This window comes from Tauraco erythrolophus, chromosome 5, assembly GCF_009769465.1.
Source record: "Tauraco erythrolophus isolate bTauEry1 chromosome 5, bTauEry1.pri, whole genome shotgun sequence".
Lineage (NCBI taxonomy): Eukaryota > Metazoa > Chordata > Aves > Musophagiformes > Musophagidae > Tauraco > Tauraco erythrolophus.
The window spans coordinates 72,399,994-72,419,796 of NC_141469.1; the positions used below are offsets into that span (position 1 = coordinate 72,399,994).

The 19,803-nt window shown below is 52.5% G+C and overlaps 1 protein-coding gene across 1 annotated transcript; it reads right to left on the reverse strand.

Annotated features, from left to right (window-relative positions):
- Positions 1-60: 60 nt before the first annotated feature.
- Positions 61-19,293, reverse strand: IGFBP7 (insulin like growth factor binding protein 7). The gene is given in 6 exon segments (XM_086612192.1): positions 61-98; positions 1,696-1,822; positions 2,905-2,966; positions 2,969-3,020; positions 4,598-4,707; positions 18,810-19,293. Coding segments are annotated over 6 exon segments (855 nt in total). The 3' UTR covers positions 61-78.
- Positions 19,294-19,803: the final 510 nt, after the last annotated feature.

Genomic DNA, 19,803 nt, shown 5'->3' on the forward strand with positions numbered 1-19,803 from the left:
AGCTAGAAAAAGCCAGAGGTTGCAGCTTTTCAAAATACTGATTTAAAACTGTGCGTAAGTGAAAGTCCTCACATCACATCACAGCTCTGCACCATCATCTGTGGAAAAACAAAAACATGTTACACTCTGTACTGTACCAAGGGGCAGTATCACAACTCGGGCAGTAGCGCAGAGAGTTGAGTGAGCTGATGGTGTAACTGAGGGTGAGACCTGACAACTCGGTCCTGACCCCCTCCTTCCTTCCTTTCTTTCTTTCTTTCTTTCTTTCTTTCCTTCCTTCCTTCCCTACTGCAGGACTCCAGCAGCAGGGGGATGGTAATAGATGGCATTTTTCTGTGCTGAGATCACCTGGACATGGGACACAGACTCCCTAGCGTGTAGTGTGTAGCTATGGAGGAGCCTGTTACATCTGACAGTTTGTTCCATTAATGTTATCAATTCCTTTGAGTAATTGTGGACTGCCAGCTATTGCTTAGCTACAGCATGCTGACTTGACAGCTTTCCTGCAGCTGAAAAGAAACAGCTGTAACGTGTGGTGTGTGTGTTAGAAATAAACTATGAGGCAATGAACGCGGTACTACAGCCTTGCAGCAGAGTTACTGCAAGAGAGGGAGTGAACATCTATTCTGGGGTGTAAGTGTGCTGCTCATGGCACAACTTAGTAAAACTCAGTTTCATTCACATCCATAAATAAGATGTTTGAAAAGGGATTAGAGACTAGCTAAAAACCTTTAGCAAGGTTCCTACGCATAACTGATACTGAGATTCATTTGATGTTCTTTTTTCAATGCCAGGTGCTGTTAGTATTCTCCTAAAGGAAGTCTTTCAGCTATTCAGGGATATAAGGATACAAAAAGGCAAGACTATATCATTTGGACAAAGTTACTGGGATTAAAACTAAGGATTATGTCTAAAAGTGGATTTGGGCATCACATTTTTTCTTAAGTGGATGCCTATTTCCCAGTGCCTCTGCCTTTTGCACTGTTAAAATTACTGTTACCATTCTCCAGGTTTATTGTGGAGCACATGTGGCTGTGGTACTAAGCCATCCTCTTCGCAGCTGGACTAAGGGTCGTTGGTTTGCCATCAGCTTTGCACGCAGCCTGACCAAGAGGACCTGGATTTGAAAACTGGCTGGAGGGGAAAAGCTTCACGTCTTGCCTAAAGGCCTGCTGTGCTGTCCCCTGCCAGGTTTTATACTCCAGCATGCAGAGAGTACCAGGGACTAGGATGTTTCCAGGATGGGGAAGAATAAGGAGATGCAGGGACTTGGCAGGAATTTCAGTGCTTGAAGTTCCCCCTCTGTCCTGGGGCTTGTTGTGCCAATACAGCTCCTAGGAGAGATGGGCAGGTTTGGAAGTGTCCCGAGAACACTGAAAGGAGGACACAAATTTAGGGCTGGAAAACCACTGACGGTTCCTTCATAAAAACCCCAAAAGGTGGTTTTAATTTGGTATCTTAATCTCCAGTACTTTAGAGCACTTGGGGAGGTTATTTAACAGTCCTGTGAGAACTCTAGCAGCTGAGATTTGCTGGGAATGTTTTGCCAAAGCCAGTAAAAGCTGGATGTTAAACTGGTATTTCTAGTGTGCATTTTTCTTCAGAAAGCATTAAACAGAGGTGGTCCTTCTGTATCAAGTAACTGAGTAAACTGTCAGAGGAAAGAGCTGCTGGGTGTTCAACCACACTACTTACCTTTGGTCAGAGCTATTTCATGCAGAGTTTCCACAACATGGATTTTCGCAGAGGCTGTTGCCTCTCCTTTGGCATTTGATGCGTGACACTCATATTCTCCAGCATCCTCTTTGCTCAGAGGAGATATCTAAGGGAACAAACACACCCACCATCCCCTGGTAAGTATCCTGTGCATAGGTAGAGGTGATACTGTTTTAAGGTATCTTAATATAACTTGTTAATTGCTCGAGACATAAACGAGATGAACAGGTGCATGAAGTAGCAGTTAACCCTCTGGACCACACTGACTGCATGATTTCTTCTGTCTGCTCTGGTTCAGATTGTGGTGCTCTCTCCAGTGAGGTTTCGGTACAAGCACCCACTTCCTGTGATCAGCTAGCTTTCTTCTCTGCTAGATCAGATTATGTGTGCTGTAACACTCCCTCCTTGTCTTTTATTGTTTACCTAGTTTGGAGATGTGTCAGAGCACTGCATGCTTGGTAAAGGGAGGGAAGCAGGAAGCAAAAGCTTTCCTACAAAATGCTGCATCCAGTGGTTCAGCAAAATTACCAGGCTCAAGCCTCTCCTCTCCTTGTTTTCACACCTGCTTTTGCCGTTGGTGTGGGAACCAACACCCTAAGCTGTGCCACCAGCTTCTCTGCAGCTGGGAGCCATCATACTTGCAATTCTCTTACTGGGAGGCAGATAAGATGATGTGTGCCAATCGCTGATTAGCCTGCGGGTGCTCCTGTAGCTCACCGAGGCTGTTGGGTGAGAGCTGATGGCTTCTGCACTGTGCTGTTCTCAGACCGGTGATGTGTTTCACTGAGGAAAGGGCAGTTCTGCCGGAGGTATAAGGGCTCCTCAGCTGTGGGTGGTTCTTAGGGATGCCTTGCCTCTCTACTGATTCCTTCCTAGACAGGGTGAGGGTCTTCTTCCCACTATGGCAGCAGGAAAGTAAGGATGTACAGAAAGGAGATCTTTATTTAAGTCTAGCCTTCTCTGATCATAGAACGCATGCTTCTGCTGCATGCCAGACAGAGGTGAAAAACTGCAACGGGTGAGACCGGATCCAGCAGCCACCCGTACCCTCATGTGTGATTCACACAGGTTGTTTGCCTCGAAATGCCCTGTCTGCTGCCATGTGTCTTGTAGGGTTCTTTGCTCATGAGCTGTTTGTAAACTGCACTGTACTGCTTGTGCAGCTCTGTGCATACACCAAGTACTTACGAGCACCCAGCCAGTCACTTCGTGTTTCTCAGGGCCCCCTCGGGTCTGGATAGCCAAGTTTCCCGGTCCCCCGGCAGAAGCTCCATCCTCTGGACACCATACTGTCCTCGAATGATCTGAACAGAAGGGAGAAAGGGATGAGAATTGGGGGTTATTTATGCTAGAACTGTTAGGACCATACCTGCACACAGACAAGAGCAACACTACTTTTACATGAATGTGTTCCTGTGCAGTAGCAATGGTTTTTCTAGTGCCAGCATTTCACCTTATCCTCCATGTACTGCAGCCCCACACCTCAATGCCTCGGCACCTGCAACTGAGGCTGGGTTCCCCTTGCTTCAGCAGGGACAGATAGAGCAGCACAGCTTTCTGGCATGGACAAGTGCTGGGCAGTGGGTGTGAAAATGTGCCCTGCACCGATGGTCTCACAAAACTCGTGTGTGTGTGTTCCAAGGGTGTGTTTAGCCCATCAAATGATGCCTGTGCTGAACAAGGAGGATTGACTGCTTGCAGCTGCTGGTAGCCACGTATCAATCCAGTTCAGCAGGCTAGAGCAGCTGCCTTCTGGCTTGGGACTGGGGGGAACAGCAGGAACTGACTGTTGTCCTAGTTTGGGGAGGCTGCCCTGCAACTTTCCTGATGATCAGGCCCTTTAGCGTGGCAGTAGCAGAGAACCGAGTATCTGCATGTAGCTCCTGGAATGGGCTCTCCCTGCATGACCTATCCTCTTCCCAACAGGCCGGCAACAGCCCTGTATGTTTGTGCTGCAGCAAGCCAGGCAGTCCCTCCAGGTGGGCACAGCATTGACGAGAGAGCAGCAGGGCAGTCGCTCCGCAGTGCTGCATATCCGAGCCCAGGATAAGGGATGTTCAGCCCTCGTTATCACCAGGTCAAGCCGTCTCTCGGCCATGAGGAAAAGGCACGAAAAGCAGAGCAGCGCTGACAGTCAGTGTAAACACAGCATCTTCTTGTAAACAAGCAGAAAATGCTGCCTGGGTCAACATGCCTACATAGTACGCTCACCCAACAGTTTGCTCGGGGACCCCTGTGAGTAGTTTGCTGCCTCAGAACAGAGCAATCTTTTGGGACAATCCAGTTTTTTTTCTCCGTAGTATTCTCAATCTAGTATTGTTTCAGCTTAATTTTAACACCCCTCCCAAGAGTCCACAAACCTGTGGCATTTGAAGAGGCTACAGGGACCATGCAGTGGCTCTCAGCCCTACGGCTGGGATCCTCTCTGCTCAGGACTGGCTCCTGCCCTAAGCCAGGTGTAACCAGCATGCTGCCAAAATCAGCACGCTGACAGCTACCGGAGATAACGGCTACCGGAGATGACAGCCCCGTGTGGCTCCTATGCCTGGCGTGGGCAAGCTGTGTCCAGCCACCTCAGAGTTACTGCGCCAGCAGAGTGACAACAGGTCAGGGGACATTCCCTGCATGCTCTGAATACCAGGCGGGGTACCAAGAGAAACATGAGTCCTGTTCTGCCTCGGGATCAACAAGAGTTTAGAAAAAGCAATGACTAAACATTAAACAAAGCCAGATGTTGGAGGGCAGACGGAGCTGCACAGATGGGAGAACTCATCATAGACGTGTGTTTCTAAGGAGGGATCTGCTGTGGCCTTTATGCTCACCAGGCATTTCAGCTGCCTGAGGTTTGCTATGTCCCAAGAGCTCCTAGTAGGGCCCTTACCTTGTTCCAGATGAGGACAGGGGTTGGGATTCCCATGACTTCACAGCTCAGGTAGATCTGTGCTCCTGTCACATTCCAGATGTCCTTAGGAGGGGTCACAATGGAGGGTCCTGCAAAGAGAAATGTTTTAAGCACCAAGTAACTGCATGCCTGTCTCCTTGCTAGCCTTTTAAGTGGGACCAGTCACTTCTGATGGGCTTTGAGGATAAGGTGAAGGAGGGACCCTGCTTGGAGCAAAGCTTGCTGGACTGATCCCACAGCACTTCCCTCTCCAAAGCTACACAGGCATCTGACCTTAAACTGCTCAGGCTGATGGGCACTTGCCCCAGATGGAAACTCAACTGTCGAGTGGCTCCAATGATCAGTTCACCTACTTGCAAGACTGAGGCCAGAGGTAGGACAGTGTTTGTCTTCTGTTATCTTTGGGTCTGAGCAGGACTTTACGAGCTGCTGCCTTTGCTCACCCTGCAGCCACCAAGTGCATCGTTGACAATCATCTGGCATGGAGGAAAGGAGACAGGGTGGTCCCACTCACTCTCCCATGCCACAGAGAGCTTGGCCAGCCTTGCCACATCCTTTTTTCCTTTTTCCCAGCATGATTTTAATCTGCTGCAAAGCCCGTGGCAGCTGGCTAGCAGAACTCAGTGTCGTGCTGCTCTGGTTTTACTTGTGTGCAATATTCAGCCAGAGGCTGGCTGGAGGGTGGCAGAGCTCTCCTTTGGGGGGAGGGTCCGTGAAGGGACCAGGTGAAGGTAGAGCTCCAATCCTGGGTTAAACTGGGAGTTGCTACCAAGGCCAGATAGGAACAGAGTTGTTTTGCAGATCTGGCTGGAGATGTTTATCCCTCAGCTGGGAAATGTTGGAGAAGTGACCCATATCCCAGGAAGGGAAGAAAGGCCCTTTTTCTGTTCAATCCCTCTTTAGTGGGGTTGGTTTTGCAAAATGCAGCTATTAATTCCCCACAATAGGAAGTGCAGACCAAAGGAGCACATAGTGTTTATTTCCACTTATTGAGAGCTTGAAGAATACAGCATATTTTCCCCTTCTGCTCTGAAGATGCAGGCAGCGACAGGAAAACTGAAGCTCCCATTAGGCTCCACCAGCAGAAGCATTTCCTATGTGAACAAGTACTACCAGAGCCGCCTGACTGAAGCCCCTGGGTGTGCTGGGGCTTGGCTCATTCCATGCGCTGAAAAGAGGGGCAGATTTGGGTCCTGATGCTCCTTCTGGGGTCCTGAGCATGCACTGACCTCAGCCCTGCACAGCACTCTGCTCTGCAGCCCTCTTGCAGGCAGTGGGGACTATTTCAGGTGCATCCCACTGCACCGACTTCTTCCAGCAGAAAGCTGGCGTCTTGGTTTTTTTTTTTCTTCATTGGGATCAGGTAGGCAGATCCACACCGGTATCACCAGCCAGAGGACATCAGCCACCCCTCTGTCTTAGCCTAAGGGATGCCGAGGTGGCTCCCCGCTCCTGAGCAGCTGGTGTGATCCCAGAGAAGTGTTTTGCTCTTCTCTTCTGAGACTTCCCCGTCCAGGAATGACTGTACATGGCTTGCTGGTGGGAAGCCACGGAGAGACCAGGGGCGGCTACAACCAAATTCTCCATTACAGAGGTATCCCAGTCCTGCTTTTACTAGGTAGCTGCAGAGAAGCAGGTAAGTTTTATGTGTAGCCCCAGGTGATGGGTTAAACCCACACCTCATGATCAGTTCAGTATGGGCTGGTGTCCTGGCAGACAGCACAACCCAGATGCTCCTCACCTGCACAGAACTGTTGGCTGAGAAAATTATTTCAGTAGCATTAAGCAACACCACCTAACCTGTTGTTGGTGCTGCTGCGTGGACTGACTCCTGTGCACTGGGCAGGAGAGGGCTGCATCAGAGTCACAGCACCCTCTCCTGTACGGAAGGGTGCTGGAGTCATCCTTGCTCCAGGCAGTCTGGAGCAGATCTGTATCTCCAGCAGTGCCCAGCTCTGTACCCTCAGCAACACTCTGCTGGAGTTTGTTCCCCCCAAGTCCAACTGTAGCATAGTACGGGGGTGATCTGTGGGGCCAGCACCCCCAGCACGCCCCTGCCCAAAGCGCTGCCTGGCCCCTGCACAGCAAGCAGGGCTGTGGCCAGCCCAGGGTACCACCATCTTTGCGACGTGGCCACCTCAGCTCACGCACTCTGCTCCCTTCCCCAGCACGGCTGTGTCCTGAACAACAGAGCTCTTGGCAGCTCCGGTGGGAGCAGATGTCCCCAGGCTGCTTAGCTCACCCCATGCTCTGCAATGACCTCCTGCTGATGTGCACCCAGCACAGCCTGCTGCTGCTGACGATAATGATGATGAGGATGAGGATGATGATGCCTTCTGCTCTGGCCATGTGAAACCCTCCACGTGCAAGGTGGCTTCCTAGGGCAGAGCTCGAGGCCTGTCCCTAGAGGCAGGGCTACTTTCGCCCCTGTATGACACTGTCCTCCTTAACACCAGTCACTAGTTCTCCATGAGGCTGGAGAAACAGCTGCCCCAAATGACCAACATCTCCCACTGCAGAAAAGGAGAGATCTTGATTCTCACATTAAAGCTGGGTGGATTTTAAGGCACTGTTACGCTCTTCCACGATCTGGCTAAATTCTTCCCTGGTTGGGAACTGGCAGCATTCAGGCACCATGACATCCACTGCCCGAGGTGTCTCGGTCTTGGCTGTGACCGAATTTCACCCACAACCAAGAGCCTGGACACCCTCTGCCTGTGGATGTTTGCTCGCCCTGCTAGGAGCAGATCACAGCAGGATTTTTTTTCTGCAGCAATTACTGACAGGCGAAAAGAGAGGGAATTTCTACCCATCTCCTGGGTGAGGAGAAATTCCCTTCCCTGGAAAGGGAGTTGCCTGCACAGCTTCACAGCAGAGCCCCGGCTGGCTCCGCACGGCATCTGCAGCACAGCGAGAGTCTGGCCGTTAACGAGGCAGCCCCGAGCTTGAGCTCGGGATGTACATCCTGATCCGACCAGGAGGAATGTGAGGCTCTGCCTTTGGCTGCAAAATGAACCAGGAGTGTTCGCAGGCCTCTGCCTCCATCAGCACAGCCCTGAGGCTGGGAGGGAACACTCATCCCGAGAGACGCAACAGTGTCATGGGAAGAGTCAGCATGGTCCCTCGGGATATCCACTTAAATCCAGACAGCCAAAACTCCAGAGCTGGGCTTCTTCCTCCACTAAAAATAAATGAGAAAGGCCAAGAAGTCAGCAGATCTAAAGTCACAACAGGCCACAGCAGCAGCTGGTCTCCCACCACAGTGAGCTGACACCCAGGGGCACGGCTAGCCACCTGCTCACTGCCTCCGTGGGTGCCGCAGAGAGAGCCGCGTGCTCTCTCCCACAGTCCCTGAAGCAGCCAGCAATGGGCAGGGGACATGGCAACCTGCCACGGCAGAGAGGCAGGGGATGCCTGCGACTTATAGAATCATAGAATCATAGAATGGTTAGGGTTGGAAGGGACTTAAAGATTATCTAGTTCCAATCCCCCTGCCATGGCAGAGAAATCCTCCACTACACCAGGTTGCCCAAAGCCTCATCCAACCTGGTCTTGAACACTTCCAGGATGGGGCATCCACAACTTCTCTGGCAACCTGCTTCAGTGCCTCACCGCCCTCAATGTAAAAATTCTTTCTTATATATAATCGAAATCTGCCCTCTTTCAGTTTAAATCCATTGCCCCTTGTCCTATCACTACACGCCCTTGTAAAAAGTCCCTCTCCAGCTTTCTGTAGGCCCCCTTTAGGTACTGGAAAGCTGCTATAAGATCACCCTGGAGCCTTCTCTTCTCCAGGCTGAACAGCCCCAACTCTCTCAGCCTGTCTTCATAGCGAGGTGCTCCAGCCCTCGGATCATCTTCGTGGCCCTCCTCTGACTCGCTCCAGTAGTTCCATGTCCTTCTTGTGTTGGGGACTCCAGAGCTGAACACAGTATTCCAGGTGGGGTCTCACGAGAGCTGAGTAGAGGGGCAGAATCACTTCCCTCGACCTGCTGGCCACGCTCCTTTTGATACAGTCCAGGATACGGTTGGCTTTCTGGGCTGCCAGCGCACATTGCCGGCTCATGTTGAGCTTCTCATCCACCAGCACTCCCAAGTCCTTTTCCTCAGGGCTGCTTTCAATCCATTCTCCACCCAGCCTGTAGGGCTCTGGCCCTGACTTGCAGGGACTTCAGAGGGCATGAGGACATCCTCTCCTGCTAGTCACTCCTCTCCCTTCAGGGCTCCTGATGAAGGGAGCGAAGCCACCACGCGCTCAGCAGGACTGGAAACAAGCCCACCTCGTGCTGAGCAGGTGACTTGATTCCTGGCAGCAAGGAGCCCCACAGCCCTCATCCTACAGCCTGCATCTCAGAGGCCTTGCTGCTCTACTTGCAGCCCTGCCCACAAAAGGGAATGCTTCTTCATTCGTTTCCTTCAGGCTGGGAACTCGCGGCTTGCACCTGCTGATGGAAATGGTCACCAAGACCAGAGACAACCCCCCCTCCCCGAGATGGCGGAGACATAAACGTGGCTGAGTGGTCTCTGGTCCCCACCAGGGACATACCGGATGCTCTCTGCCGCCAGTACGTGCCCTGGCTGCAGGAGATCCTTGGCCAGGAGGACATCTCGGGCTGTTGATGGGGATCAGCTGCTCTCCGCAGGCACTTGAGGCATTTCCTCCCTGCTTTGCCCATTGTTCGTAAGACAAACAGCTCTCCCTGGCCCGAGAAGGGGCTTATTTGCAGAGCCAGCGAGCTCATTCACCCCGGGAGAGGAGCCTGAAATCGCAGGGATTGTTTTTTCTGCAGATCACAGGGAGCTGACAGCCTGTGTTATGTCAAGAGCAGCAGCCGGAGAGGAGTTCCCGCTGCTGTTCTGTAGCTGGATTTTTTTTTGGCCGCACCAGCACGCGGCAGAGCCGGTGACTTCCTCGATGAGGCTATCATTTGGCATCTATTCCCGACACTCATCCCACACTGGATGCCTCTTCTCTGCTCGGCCACAGCAGGCAGAGATCCGGCACCTTCCAATCCTGCCACCTGCCCCTCCCTGGTACCAGGATGGTCTATCACAGCTCAGGGTAAGCTGGTCCTCGTTCATCTTCCTGCGGTGCCCACACACATATAAAAATAAATTGCACCACAGCAAGCAGAGCAGTAACTTTTTTGCTAAAATCAAGGGGGCTACAGGTATGTTGCTAAAGGCAAAAATCAGCTCGACATGAAGCGCCGTGGGGTATGTATGCCCCAGTGCTCGGGTGTGCGTGGGAAGTCCCAACCATGAACATACGAAGCTGGGTACTGCGCACTGAAGCTCGCGTGGGCACCGGCTTGGTTCCCAGCCAGCCCTCCGGAGCACTGCACCGCCGTGCTACAGCCCTGCGGAACATACAGGCTGGGAACCCTCCCCGTGAGACAGCAAACGAAAGCAAAAGCTTGGCGTTGTTCACCCTCACGAGCTCTTGCGAGTCTGAAAATAGACCCACTCCAGTCTCCAAAGTTGATGGGAAAGTATTTTCCCTTCAAAATTACTTTATATGGAGAAGGGGAAACCTTCCATAAGCAGCGTCTGCTCATTCTTGCCGGCGTGGGCTCTGTGGCTTCTGGCCTTCCCCATTCCCAAAGCTGCCTGCTCGGCTTTCTGGCAGATTTACAAGCCTCCTTCTTTACCTCTTTCTGCAGGCATTTCTCCCTCTCCTTTAACCTGGCCTTGAAGAAGTTAGAGGAGGAAGCTCCAAGACATCCAGACTAAAGGAGATGCCAGATGCCAAGGCTGTTCAGATGGTCCCTCTCAGACTTGAGCAGCCCAGTGACCCTGGAAAGGCTGCAGACGTGAATGCAGCTTTACCGCAAGCCCTGGAGACTTGAGACTGAGCCAGCATGAAGTAGGGCCCTGGGCCACCATCTATCTGCCATGGATCTCCTTCTGCTTCCCACTCCACCAGGCTCAGCGTGGAGCAGAGCGGTACAGCTGGAAATCCACCCCTGCTGTTTTACCATGGTTTGGGAACACTGCCTTCAGGCACCTTGGGCATGACCTTATATGGCTACTTATCAGTCCTCTGAGGGGTTTGCTCATAGCTGGGAGGGAGAACGAGGTGGCCTTGCAATGAACGAAACCTCAAGCTCTTTCCATGTGAGATGGGTCTATGCTGGCCCCAGCGCTGCTCCCGGAGAAAAGGCTGCGCCTCTGCACACCTCTCACCCAGCCCAGCGCTTTGCCATGTCCAGCAGCGTCCTCAACGCAATCTGAACTTCAAAGTTGGGGCAACAACGGGGAGGCCAATGCGGCTGAGGCTGCTCCAAAGCTCAACTGCGAGCTTAGAACCATGCTTGGCCCTGGAAACACCCAAATGGGGAAAGGGGAAGCCCTCTGAGCGGAGGTGGCGCTGCCCTTGCTAGCGGCCTTCCAAAACCCAACTTCTCTCCTGCCTTTTTCCTTTGTCCTGCCCTTTTTTCCCACCTTCCCTTCCTGTTGCCAGTCTCCGCAGTATGCTGTCCCCAGGGTCAAGCAGGCAGCAGCTTTCTGCAAACACACTTGCTGCTTCCCAGCCATATCTGGATGCGTATTTGGGTTTTTTTTGTCCCAGACATCCCAAATAAGCTCTATCAAGAAACTTCTCTCCTGCTGGCTGCCACCTCCCCTCTTCTCTTCATGTGACCTTGGCTCAGTTTTACTAAGAAAACCGTCTTTATGGCACAAGGACGACCATGAGCTAAAGCCTGGAAAGAATGTGAAAAGCTTGCTGTGGGTGACACGGAAACAAGGCATGGCAGCGTTTCTGCATGGAAAAGCAAGCGGGGCTTTCAAAAGTCCGACCTGATTAGACTTGTTACGTGGTAATCTCCTATTTAGTATGAACCTCAATCAACCTCGGCCCAACAAAGGATTAAACACATTTTTTTTTAAACACAGCATGCCTTTCCAGCAATAGAAAAAACAAATAGGGGCAGGAATTTGCTGATCTGTAATCATTCCTTCCTAATGATTTTGGATATGCTATGATGATTGAGAATGAAGGCACAGGTGAAATATGGGATCCTCTCGGGCGGTGGAGGTCTTTGGTGCTCTCCAAGACTCTGAGCTGCTGAGTAATACATTAAACAGCTTCCCTAATAAGATTTTAGCACAGTAACCATAAAAACTCAAGCTCCAATGAACCAAAACCTTTTCAAATAACTGAATGCCTTTTAAGGAGGAATTTATGGCCTATCCTACAACAGTGGAAAAACCCAAAGTTACAGACAAATTTTGAAAATACCAGCATAAAGCTTCAACCCTAGAAACTGTTTCAAAATCCCAATGCACTGTGTGCTGAGAAAGCAAGCACCACACTGAAAAATATCACATCTCCACGCCACGCTCCATCCAAAAGGACCCCGTGGTACAAAACGAAAGGTGTAACCCCACCATGCACCTGCACATCTCTGCTCTGCCACAGACTCTCTGGACACAGCAAAAAAACGCTGGCAAGATCCACCTGCAAATGCAACACACTTTCCTTTGCAGTGGGAGAGAAAGCAGGCAACAGGCCACTGCTGCAAGACCCCCACTCCCAGCTAATCAGAAACTCAAACCAGCTTCCCAGGGGAATCAGGGAATTCAGTTCATTTCCAGCCACAGATGACTTAGCAAAAACTCATCTAAATCTCTCTTTCACCAGCAAAGAAGAAAGCACTCCTAAAATGTGGCTATTCTTTTTAAGTCCCTTAAAATCCAGGAAAAGAAGAACAGAAGGAAAGAACTGATGCAATCTAAACCACTTGTTAAATAAAAAGCACAAATCCAGAAGGGCTTCTTGCAAAATGTGATCAGGTATGAAAGATGCTCACTGGCGTGTAAAGGAGTTGGGAGCCTTTGAGTTTAAGGCAGCTGTATCAGGAGAAGACGAGCCAACATCAGCAATAACAGCAGTCTGCCCTCTCCCAGAAGGTTTTCCCCTAAACCCCCGTTTCTGCTCTATTCTGGTAGTGTATTAAAAAAACAAACAAACCTGGTAGTGTATTAAAAAAACAAACAAACCTGGTAGTGTATTAAAAAAACAAACAAACAACAAACCACCCTCAAAACTGAAATATTTCTGGCAAAGCCTCATCAGCTGAATTTGGATGGAATGAGCCAACAGATGTGATCTATGCTTCTTGTTTTAAAGTTGACCTGAGAAAGCTCCACACTTCGTTTGCAGCATAGATGTAGCTTTACGGGATGCTGAGGCACCAGCAAAGCAAAATGACTGCTGGCATAAAGTGGTGGGAATTTGAGGGGGTGCGCTTGCCCCTGGGGCTGTCAGTCTCCATGACAGCCTGGCAGCCACGATCCTACAGCCATCAGCCCATTTTTTAAGCCCTGAGGACAGCCAAGAAACTCATCGCCCACCTCTTCCCGAGCCCCAGAGCTGGCAGGTGGCACCTTGGCAAAAAAACCCTTCTAGGAGGGGTGCTGCCTGGGCTTCTGCAAGCCAAAACGACCTCCCTTTGGGAGGACAGCTCAGCTCTGGTGACCGAGATCAATTTGGTGATGAAAGGGAGATTTGGGCAAGTTTAGTGCCGGTTACAGTCAGCTTTAAAAGAATCTCTCCTCTGGTCCCGCTGTTCACAAGCTCTGCAGCCTGTGGGATGGATCCTGCAAAGTGCTGAGCCCTCGTCACCATAGGGCAAACCCCTGCACGTTCCCAATGCTGGGAAACGACTTTCATGGAGCCACAGAGATTCAAGCCATGTTCAGATCGACAGAAATAAAGCAGGCTGCTTGGCGAGCCAGCAAATCTACCCTCCACCTAGGGAGGCCCGGAGTTTCTCCCTCCAGGAGGGCTCTCTAGGTAGGTACAAAGCAGCACCAGTGTCCTGGAGGGTGAAACACTGTCCTCTGAAGTTTGCCAAGAGCTGCTTTGTGGTTTGCTGCATTTGGGCAAGAACAAGCGCTTGGCTTCCACCGAGAGAGAAGTGAGCACAAAATACAAAACCTTGACTGACAACAGCAAAACGACCTGGAGACCCCAACCCTGCTGGAACAAGTATCAGGGACTTCAAATGATAAGGCCTTTGGGCTGTAATGAGGCAACTCCAGCAGTTTTTCCAGCAGTCCTGACCTGTCCCTTGAAGCAGGCATTTGCTGGTAGGTGATGATAAGAGAGACCTGAGGGGATTTGTTTCTTCTTGCACTGGTTAGGCAACAAGTCCGTGCCTGGTATTTTTCAGCTCAGAGAGATTGTCATGCCAAAAATCCTGCTAGCTTTTTGATGAGGGCTGGTGCTTTGAGGTTGTTTTTCTGCCTGGCTTGAGCTGAGCCACGCAACTCTAATTCTTTATGCCAGCTGGCTTTGCATGGCAGTGGGCATCATGGTCCTCCCGCCCCAGGTCCCAGCTGGCCGTGAACAGCCTCAGTGCATGCACTGCAAAATGAATTTCAGCCTGAATTACTGAAGCCACCAACTCTGTAAGAGGTTCTTCTGAACATCTGCGCACAGCTGGGTGATGGCAGCAGCAGAAGGCTGTTACAGCAGCTTTCCCTCCTGTCCCTGCCCCAAGGCTTCTGCTTTGTGTCCGGGCCTGCCCTGCCGCAAGAGCTGGCAGCAGACCTGAGCATAGCTATGCATGTTCGTAGGCAGAGAGCAAAGGGCCAATCCATTTAAAGGCAATGCTGGAAAGCAGCTGGAAAACTTCACAGCATCCATCTCCTGCAGGGCCTTGGCACCGGGATTAGCTACAAAGAGGCTGCTGGGGTGTGAGGGCAGAGATGGAATGCAGGTAGTGGCTCTCTGGCAGGGAGTGGGGCAAACCCAGAGCCCGCTGTGAGGTCATAGCACGAGCCCAGCGGGAGAGACCATCACGGCATCGCTGCCCGCTCCCCCAGAGCAAATGCAGGCAGCTCTTGTGTCCCGCTGACATGGCACCAACAGGAGCCAGACAGCCTCTTGGAGTTGGGGATCAAGCAGAGTGCCTTTTTCCAGCCGTTCCCAACAGTCCTGCCCACATGCAACCGACTCCAGAAAGGACTAGCTGTATCCCCGCACCTGCCAAGTGCAGGCATAGCAAGGGTTATTTCCATCCTCTCACACTCTTCTCAACTGTGTCTTCCTTTGCCCCCCAGCAGGAAGTTTTGGCAGCAGCGGAAATACCTTTTTCTGCACGGCTTCACTATTTTTGTACAAAGAACACAGGCATCAGATCCGAGAGGTCTGGGAAACAAGTAACGGAAAGAGAATCCTGAGGACAAGGTCAAGGCAAATTATGTAGGGCCAAGAATTGGTTCCTTCCTTTTGCTATTTAAGAGAAAGAAACATCGACGTTTTTCCCAGTCGGTGGGCAGTGTCTCTTAGCAAGCAAAAACTGCCAAGCATTGCATGGAAAACCCTGTGATAGGCACCATGATGAATATGGAAAGCTCAATGGGACACGCATTGGGTCAGCTCTGTCAAATACATTTTTAATGAACTTTTATCCCCTTGGAAAGTTGATAATCAACAATATCATAGCTGATATCTATGGTGGAAAAAGATGTGTGACTCAAGGAGCAGTTTGCATGTTAAGCCTTATGTAGCTGAGTGCTTTGTTTCCAAGTGGCATTACTCGTGCCCACATGGTGTTGCCTATGACAGATGAGTAGGACTGCTCCTCCCAGCAGGTACAGCTCCTTCAGACCCTTTGAATACCTGGTACACATGGGACAGAAAGTGAGACAAGGTGACAGAGAGGGTATGAAATGCACCCCCAGTTAACCAAGGAATAGGAGCCAAAGTCTTTTAATTGCCTGTGCCCGATCTCTGTTTCAAGCATGAATTTCATGAATCATAGAATGGTTTGGGTAGGAAATGACTTTAAAGATCATCTAGTTCCAACCCCCCTGCCACAGGCAGGGACACCTTCCACTAGACCAGGTTGCTTAAAGTCTCGTCCAACCTGGCCTTGAAAAATTCCAGGGATGGGGCATCCACAACTTCTCTGGGCAACCTTCACTCTGATTAGTGAAGAATTTCTTCCTTACATCTAATCAAAATCTCCTCTCTTTCAGTTTAAAGCCATTGCCGCTTGTCCTATCACTCCATGCCCTTGTCAAAGTCCCTCTCCAGCTTTCTTGTAGGCCCCCTTCAGGTACTGGAAGGGTGCTAAAAGATCTCCCCAGAGCCTTCTCTTCTCCAGGCTGAACAAACCCAACTCTCTCAGCCTGTCTTCATAGGAGAGGTGCTCCAACGCTCTGATCACCTTTGTGGCCCTCCTCTGGACCCGCTCCAACAGACAAGGCAGAAGAAGAGGAGGTGACTGCAGTAAGCCTCATTCCCACCTTGCCTGGGAGGTGAGATTTGAGCAAACAGTGTCGGGAATCAAGAAAGGGATAAACCAGCAGTGTTTGCCCCATTTGCATCTGTCTGTGTCCTGTCTCCTGCCCTGCCACCACAACATGCTGCAGAACTAGGGTGGGTGAGGACGAGCATCTACCAATAATCCATTCCCAGATGCGTTCCCTTCTTCCACTAGATGCCCCATCTCCAGCTGCCGCCCTTCCTGCTGACAACAGCAAAGGCCAACGGCAGCTGCAGCTCTCCATTTCCTCCTTCCGAGCACCAGCTTTCAAATAGGGTGTGCAAAACAAGCCCACCATCTCCAGCTCCACTTAGGAAAAAAAAAAAAAAAAAAGAGCAATCAAACACAGTTAGGACCCACTGCTGGAAACATGTTTTTCTGGATCTCTTCTCAGACTTGAAAGGCTGCTTGCTCTCGGACCCGAAGGATGCGATCCTGATAGTCCAGCGAGTGCACATAGACACCTCAGAGCCCATCTGCCACGAGCAGGAAGCCCAAGGCCCCTAAGGACTTCTTTCTGTGTGAAAGCTGTCACACAAATGACTGATGCAGGCAGGATCCTGCCTGTTTGTGGTCTCCCTGTGCAGGATCCCACCCCAGACAGTGCCTTAAGGAGATCATGTCCATTTGGGGTGGGAAATGGCAAATGCCAGAACTTCCACTCTTTGACTCCCACAGCATCTCGGTTCTTTGAGAAACCCAGAAAAGTGCTGTCTCCTATCTGGAAAAGTACTGAAACAGGCTCTGCCCTGCGGGGCTGATGGGATGGATGTCCTCTCCTGCATTGTTTCAAAATCCGTGTGGAGACTACAACTCCCCTCCCCACCCAACAGTCCTAACTGCCAGGAGGGCCTGAGGGCTACAGAAATACTTCCAGATGTCTACCACGTGTGTGGGCTGAGTCCCTGCCTCAGCTGCAAGCCACAGAGCGATGCCTATCACCAGAAGAGGGTCCACAGAACAAGGAAGGTTCATGCAGCCGAGGGAAGTCTCAGAAGAGTCAGTTGCGACACCGTGAGCAGCCCACGTCCCTCCTGTTCCCTTCCCTTAGGTGCTGGGTCAGAGCTCTTCCAGCAGCAGGAGCCAAAAGAAGAGTGTCTCCCCAGAGCAACAGAGGAGGGGACATTTTGCCAGTAGCTTGGCACCACATGCTCCAGTGAAGTTCTTAAACAACAGATAACAGCCTGCAAAGGTGTCTTGCTGCACATGTGCACACCCAAAGGGACCTTCTCCAAGGAAGGGATGCAGTTTGTGCATGGAGTGGCTGTCCCGCACTGTGACCCCCTTCAGGGAAGCTGCCACTGTGATGACCAGAGGACGGAGAAAGTCTCACAGGAGCTGTGTGAGGCTGGTGGATTGGTGGCCTCTCACTATCCTGCCTAGAGGCTTGTGTTTGCATTGATCTCATCAAACTCTGTCTCCACAGTCTGGGTTAAAGTCCCATCAGGCCAAGCCAGCATTCAGTCTGGGACAGACACAGGGAAGTGCAGCCAAGGGCGGAGGCAGTAGCTTACAATATGAGTATCAATACCTGTTTTGCCACAAACTCCCAGGTGACTTTGGGCAAGACAAGTGAGGATAGAGCCCTCTCCTCAAGTACACACCTGAAGCAGACATCTTTCAAACACATCTGCTCACTTGGTCTGGGCTGCCAGGGCTAAAAAGCAGCACAATTTTTAGGACTGCTGTGATCGTCGCCCAAGTACACTGGGCAGGAAAGGCCCCTTCCAACTGCTAGACAGAGGCCCGGACAGACGCAGCCCTCGTCTCATTCCACATTAGCCTGAGGGCTAAAGCTCCTTCCCTCCAAGAGTTAATACTGAACCACAATGTTTCTGGCTAATATATCTTTGAGGTCCCTTCCAATCCCCAGCATTCTGTGATTCTGTGATAAGCCTGATGTTCTGCGCAAGGTTTGTGAAAAGCCACCCAGGGTATTTAATGGGCAACATCAAAGTGCCTAACCCAATCTTTACCCAGCCTTTCATGCTTTCCTTGGGAGTTTCAGAAACATTTTTTTGCAAGACATACTTGGCCTCAGTTATGGGAAGAAAGAGAAGGAGGAGGTGGAGGCTGTGACCCTACACATACTGTGTTTATGAAAACACTCCTCCACCAAAACGGCATTGGCGCTGCAATATTGTCCTTGAGACACTGAGTAAATGACTTGCGTGCTGTGTCCCACCCCTCCCTCCCTCTGAGCAAAACTCACTCTCAGAAGCCAGGATTTCTAGTAGAGGCTCCACAGCAGAACAATTTCTTCCTTGAGCACTGTCCCTAAGCAAAAGCTTGGGAAGAATCAAGCTTCTGGCTGTAAATGCTGCAAGTGCAAACTGCTATGTGCAGCTCACAGGGAAGTCACTGCTTTTTGCATCTCGAACCAAAGCAAGCCAGTGAACGCTGGCTCTGAATTTCTATGCCTTTCACATCCATTTAATCATTTCCTTTTCTCGCCATTTGCAATCTTCCTGTGCCGAACCCTCCCCTGGATAGCTCAACCCTTTTGTCCTGCGTCACAGCATCCCAAATTGCAAGCTGCAGGCAAAGTAAGAAAAGCAGGGCAGTGTAGTTCCAGCACAGCTGGAAGCCAGGACAGAGTGGCTAAGTTTCTCTGTATTTCTGGGGCCAGTCTAAAGCCCTACTCCGAGTTTAGGCAGCATCATCCGACTGGGACCCTCAAGTCCTTATAAGGGGGTTTCGAATTCCTCTTGACTTGACCAATAATCATCCCGATGGGACAAAACAGTACGAGGGGCACTTGGGAGCAGCTTTTTCACCGTCCAGTCGGGCAGCACAGCGGCACACCGACCCTCCCGAGCCGCGCCAGCGCCCGCCGCCCGCCGGGCCCCGCTCCGCTCCCTTCCCCGAGCGCTCCGTCCCCGGCGGCCGCCCCCGCCGCCGCCCCGCACCTTGCTCGCAGGCTCCCTTGCTGCGCTGGCTGATGGCGGGCTCGCCGCGGCTCTGGGCGCGCAGGCTGGCGGCGCGGAGCTGGCAGCCGCTGCCGTAGGTGAGCCCGTCGCTGCCGCACACCGGGTAGCGGCTCTTGCAGAGGCACACGCCGGGCGGGCCGGCGGCGGCGGCGGCTGCGGCGGGTCCCGGGGCCGGGCCGCCCTTGGCCTTGCGGCGCTGGCGGCTCTTCACGCACTCGAGGCCGGGGGCGCAGCGCCCGCCCGCAGCCCCGCCGCCGCCGCACGCCTCACCCTCGCCGCGGCCGCACTGCCAGCAGCAGCCGCAGGCGTCCCGCACCCGGCCCAGCGGGCAGCCCCGCGGCGGCAGCGCCGGGCACCGCGCCGCCTCGCAGGGCCCGCAGCCCCCCGCCAGCGCCGCCGGAGCGGGCACCGCCAGCGCCGCCAGTAGCGGCAGCAGCAGCATGAGGAGCGCGGAGGGCGGCATGGCAGCACGGCGCCGCCCGCCCCCGGCAGGCCCTTAAGCCGCGGCGGGGGAAACCCCTCCCCGGCGGCGCCGGCCCGGCCCCGGCCGCGGTCACGGCCACGGCCCCCGCCGCGGCGGCGCTGCGCTGCCGCCCGCCGCCCTCCCGTGGCCGCCGGACCCTCCGCACCGCCGGCCTCGGCCCGTTCGTGTGGTGTCCCGGCTGCCCCTCGGCTCTGGCGTCGTGTTGGTCCCCGCTCTTCTCGCCGCCCGCCCGTGCTCAGCTCGCAGCCATCAGCTGCGAGGGGCTGCGGAGGACCCGGTGAGCCCCAGAGGAGGGTCGGTTTCCTGCGGGAGCCGGGACGAGAGAGAAAGAGGGCTGTCGGGTTTCTTTTGTACATTTTTGGGACAAAGTTGTTGCACACTGCCGTCTTTCACCTTGGCTTGTGGCACCTGTCCCAGGATGGCTCCCGAGGGGCTGAGGACGAGGGGCTGTTGCCACCAGCAGAAACCGGGAATATTCTTTGGGCAGCG